This window comes from Prunus persica, chromosome G3, assembly GCF_000346465.2.
Source record: "Prunus persica cultivar Lovell chromosome G3, Prunus_persica_NCBIv2, whole genome shotgun sequence".
Classification (NCBI taxonomy): Eukaryota; Viridiplantae; Streptophyta; class Magnoliopsida; order Rosales; family Rosaceae; genus Prunus; species Prunus persica.
In genome coordinates this window covers 19,939,565-19,944,639 of record NC_034011.1, presented here as the reverse complement: position 1 = coordinate 19,944,639, position 5,075 = coordinate 19,939,565, and the positions used below count along the sequence as shown (strand labels likewise).

Sequence of the window (5,075 nt, the reverse complement as noted above, 5' to 3'; positions counted from 1 at the left end):
AAGAAGTTAGAGATGAGAGATGGAAAGCGACGGAGAGAGGAAGAAGTAGGAAAAATAGAAAGAGAAAAGAAGAGGAGAAGGAAAAAGAAAGAAAAGAGAGATCGAAAAAAATAGAGAGAGGGAGAAGAAAAAGAAGTAAAAAATAAAAAATAAAAAAATAAAGAAAAAAACAGGCTTTGGTTTGGCGCATAAGCAATGCATGAGTGTTGGCATGCCCAACAAATGGCTATCTTTTTTATTTTTTTTAATTCTTGAATTGTATATTATATATTTTAAATATAATATTTAATTTTGTGGTGGGTTTTGACGATGTCAATTATGAGGTTAAAATGCGATCGGTAAATGCAATTTTGCGGTATTTTCGTTCAAAATGCCTACTTTATTATTGTTTTTTTGAGATTATAAGTGATTTTTTTAAAAATTGAAAAGCACAGTCCGTTTTATAAACTATGAGCAAATCACATTAATGTCATCAATCACATCCTTTGGTGGTGGCTGCGTTTTATGGACCACGAATCAATCTCGTGACTACTTGTGCTTGATGAATGCGATGACTTAAATTAAACAACACCACACAACCAAACCAATCATCTAATTAACAAGACACCGTGGTGGATAAGTAGGAAGAATGTTATTAGTTTGACAACATTACATGCCTCATTATCATTGATGAATGCAATTGATTAGTTTGACCGATTGCCTCATTATCCACCTCGGATCCCTTCATTAAACAATCATCTTAGATTCGGTGAGCCCACATTACATGCCTCATTATCATTGGGAATTTCTCTCTCTCTCTCTTCTGTTTTTTGACAAGGAATTTTTTTATATTCTCAGAGTTGGCCTACACCACATAAAATTGAAAGACGTCAATCATCCTTCATCCACCTCAAGTGCTCTCAATATATGTCAAACATGCACCATCAAGAAAGCAACAGAGTGAGCAAACAAAGCAGCACAAAACATGAAGAGAGCAGAGCTGGTTTTCGTTCCCACACCGGCCGTTGGCCATCTTGTATCAGCAATAGAGTTTTCGAAACGATTATTGGATGTCTGTGATCGATTCTCAATCACAATCCTGGTCATGAAACCTCCATTTGAACCCTCTGCTACTCTGAACTCAAACACCAGCGCACAATCGCTTGCTGTCTCCCACGGCCACATCAAAATCATAGACCTTCCCACTGTGAACCGCCCACTTGAGTTTCTTCAACAGTCTGTGGAAAAATACATCACAGTCTACATAGAGGGCTACAAGAACCATGTGAGAGAAGCCATAGCCAGCCATGTCTTGCCCAGTTGCTCTGTTTCTGGTTTAGTGGTTGATATGTTCTGCACCACCATGATCGACGTGGCCAACGAACTCAAGGTTCCATCATTTCTGTTCTTCACTTCTGGTGCTGGCTTTCTCGGCTTCCTGCTCCACCTTTCGAGCCGCTACGACCGAGTCGGCACGGTGTTTAAAGAATCGGACTCCGAGTCAGTGGTACCGAGTTATGTCAACCCTGTTCCTGCAAGCGTAATTCCTTCATTTGCTTTCAGCAGCGAAGGGTACATTTCCTTCGCAAACCATGCCAGGAGGTTCAAGGAAACGAAGGGTATAATCGTTAACACAATTTTTCAGCTCGAATCCCATGCGGTTGGCTCACTTTCGGATGGTGAAACCCCTCCTGTTTACACAGTTGGGCCCCTGATAGGCGAGCATCCTGCGCAGCATTCTGATCATCAGAGCAAATTTGACAAAGTCATGATGTGGCTTGACGATCAGCCTTTAAGATCAGTGGTGTTCCTCTGCTTTGGGAGCTCTGGGAGCTTTGATGAGGCCCAGCTGAGAGAGATTGCTATTGGCTTAGAGCAGAGTAAGCAGAGGTTCGTGTGGTCCGTGCGCAAAGACCCGCCCAAGGGCAAGTTTGTGGTGCTAGAGGAGCACACAAGTCACGAGGAGTTTCTGCCTCAAGGGTTCTTGGAGAGGACCAGTGGGGTCGGGATTTTATGTGGGTGGGCCCCACAGGTGGAGATCCTGGCCCACAGGGCGGTGGGGGGCTTCGTGTCACACTGTGGTTGGAACTCAATAATGGAGAGCCTGTGGCATGGGGTGCCTGTTGTGACTTGGCCTCTGTATGCGGAGCAGCAGATCAATGCGTTTCAGATGGTGAGGGACTTGGGGCTGGCTGTGGAGCTGAGATTGAACTACAGAAAGGACGGTGTAGATCATTTTGTGGTGGCTGATGAGATTGAGAGGGCTGTGAGGTGTGTGATGGACGGTAATGATGAGCTGAGGAAGAAGGTGCAGGAGATGAGTGGAGCGTGTAGGAGGGCTGTTGGTAATGGGGGGTCTTCATCTGCTTCATTTGAAAGCTTGATTGAGGTTATGTTGGCAAGTTCTAATTAAAGCAGTTGATTTTGTGTGCAGGGTCACAATTTTAGTGCAGACTTTTATGAATGCGTGGTTTGCTTTGCTTGAGTAAATCTTACGTTCTACTTTAATCTAATCTGTAATTAGGGATTTAAACCCAAGTGCAAAATACATCCGCTCTAACTAAATCTCTTTCTAAGTGGCATAAATGTTTTGGAGGAATGTTTAACTCCAAATGCTAATAATGTTGCTGTTAATGAGAATGCAGGTTAAAAAGACAATTAAATGAATAAATAAATTAATGAAACAAAAAAGAATTACAAATGGGGGAAGCCTTCAAATATTTCCATCTCTCAGATAATTGGAGAGCCTCACATGGTCCATGGGATCTCTCTTCTTTTTCTTGAAATGTTTAGAGGCAGCTTTTAGCACCTTATTCCATACCTGAACACAAATGACAGAACCTTCATATGTTAGAAATCCAGTCACCAGATTGATTTTAGTTCTAAGTTCTTCCCCTGCAAAACAGAGAAATTGGCGCTAAAGCAGAAAACAAATTCCCAAAACTTTGATGCTAACAACTGCATCTTTATGGGTTGCCTTAAATTCTCATCTCTTTCCCCAAAAATTTCATATTTTTACTTCAAATAGCTTGTAAATTGAGATCATTTTCAGAGAAAATCTCAAAAGGGTAATCTCAGATTCAGTGATCTAAACCTTGTGCTCTAACCCAGATTCTTTCAGCTTATAAAAATATGTATATAAAATAAATAAATAAAAAAGAAAGATCTAAGAACCCAGATGAAAAAGGCAGTACCTTTGAGGCTAAGGGGTTACAATGAACCTTAACAGGAGTTGGAGAGAAATCAGAAGCCAATGCCATCTTGCTCTTCTTCTTCTTCTTCTTCTTCTTCTTGTTCTTCAACGCACTCCTGCTAATATTAAATCCAGCGGTGGAGATCTTCTTCTTAATACTAGAACTGACTTTCTTGATGCTGCTTTGACTTTCCAACTCCAACCCCATCTCGAAATTGAGCTTCCTTGGCGTCATGAAATCGAAATCCAAGTCCAAATCCATGGGAGCATGAGCTCGAGGGACCAAAGGGGACCATATTGAACTCTGAGTGTAGTCAAAATCGAAAGCAGAGTTGTCTGGAAACTTGCAGAGAAGCTCTTTTGACATCACTGGCTGTAAATACTCCACCACTTTGCAAGTGCTGCTCAAAACTATGAACCTCTCTCTTTCTTCTTCTTCTTCTTGTTCTTGTTGTTTCAGTGAAGTGAGTGAAGCTGCTTCTTTTAATGCCATTTGTGATGTAAAGCTAAGAACTTTTGTGTTGGTGAAGTTTGGTTTTGGGGTTTTAATTGGAATTTGGAGCAGCAAAGGGGAAGACAGAAAGGGGAAGGAGAAGACAGAGACAAGAAAGTTACCGTTGGCTTGGGTGTTAGTGTTTTCTTAAAGTCTTTTGACTATAATAACATCTGAATATGATGTCCAACGGCCAAAAACAAACGTGATGTGTCTGACCAAATCTTTTTTAATCGGGCCCAGGCCCAAAATAATCTAATATGATTGATTTGGCCCACTGGCTTGGTTCTATTAACGCCCAGATAATCTCCCAGCTAACTTTTTCTTCTTCTTTTTTTTTTTTTTTTTTTTTTTTTTTTTTTTTTTTTTTTGCTTTTTGGGTTTTTAATTTCCATTTTGTTCTTAAGAAATCAAGATCCTAGTCAGTAAGTAATTTCGCATATCATATGCTTAGTCTTGAGAAAGTGTCAGTGCTTCAGGAATAATCATTTTTTTGGTTTATAGGGAAGGGATTCAAACTTCGACTCTCTTTTAATATTGAGAAGAGAAGTACTACTGGACTAAGAAATATTTAATAATTGTTTCCCTGTCAAACGTAATTGGTTCTAGACAAAATAGGCAAAAATCCAAATCGAGTAAAAAAAGTAACTTGGTTATTGAGTAAAACCACAAAAGTTTTACTAAGAAAAAACTCCCCCAAAAGTCATCAATCTATCCCCTTAAAAATTCTCCCTTATTTGAACTTGGTTTTGACAGATAGGGGTCATGGTTAGTACCGGAAAGGTCAGCGAATACAAGTAAACTACGAAGGAAGAAAAGGAAAATTAAATGTGAGATTAAGCAGATGACTTTCGTTCTTAGTAGTTACATGTTCACACATCTTAATTCTTTAAGGAAGAGATTAGAAAAATCAAAGGCTTTTCACAATCATTACTAAGCAAACTGCTACTTAGCAAAAAGGAAAAGCAACTTAACAGATTTTTCCTTGAAGAAACAAGTCTACGAAGTCCTTCTGTGTCATCCAAATGATGACTCACTCATAGGTCTGAGAAAGGTATCCAACGACCGATCACATCCCTCACTAGAATTCCACTTATTTGTTCTGGACCAAGACCTCTCTTGTTGAGGCTGCAAAGGAATTCTCGCGAGCAAGTTCGCAGCCAAATTACCATACATGTTGACATGTCGGAGCCTCACACTCCTAATTCAAAGGCAGCTTTAAATACAGCATTGTGATCCCTCATAATGCAACCGACTGAAGCAGTCTTTGATTCGTGCTTGTAATGACCTGTGAAGCTGAGCCTCCAGAAACCATTCAAGGGTGGAGTCCAAGCAATGTAGCGGACACATGGTCCCTTATTAGTGATTAGCATCCTTGGGGAAGGGGCTGCAGCCATATTTCTTATTGTC

The 5,075-nt window shown here is 40.3% G+C and overlaps 2 protein-coding genes across 2 annotated transcripts; one reads left to right on the top strand and one right to left on the bottom strand.

Annotated features, from left to right (window-relative positions):
- On the top strand, positions 742–2,469 carry LOC18783146 (anthocyanidin 3-O-glucosyltransferase 2). Its single transcript, XM_007217793.2, has one exon. It carries the CDS (start codon positions 965–967, stop codon positions 2,390–2,392), a length of 1,428 nt encoding a protein of 475 aa, XP_007217855.1. The 5' UTR covers positions 742–964; the 3' UTR covers positions 2,393–2,469.
- Positions 2,626–4,277, bottom strand: LOC18782900. The gene is made up of 2 exons (XM_007216437.2): positions 3,174–4,277; positions 2,626–2,800 (listed from the first exon to the last, which is right to left on the bottom strand). The coding sequence occupies exons 1-2, from the start codon at positions 3,663–3,665 to the stop codon at positions 2,693–2,695; spliced, it is 600 nt and encodes a 199-aa protein (XP_007216499.1). The 5' UTR covers positions 3,666–4,277; the 3' UTR covers positions 2,626–2,692.

Excerpts from the sequence above, each read along its gene's own strand:
- LOC18783146 (XM_007217793.2), top strand. The coding sequence starts at position 965 with ATGAAGAGAGCAGAGCTGGTTTTCGTTCCCACACCGGCCGTTGGCCAT.
- LOC18782900 (XM_007216437.2), bottom strand. The coding sequence starts at position 3,665 with ATGGCATTAAAAGAAGCAGCTTCACTCACTTCACTGAAACAACAAGAA. Across the intron at positions 2,801-3,173 it reads GTAACCCCTTAGCCTCAAAG|GTATGGAATAAGGTGCTAAA; the intron begins GTACTGCCTTTT and ends ATTTGTGTTCAG.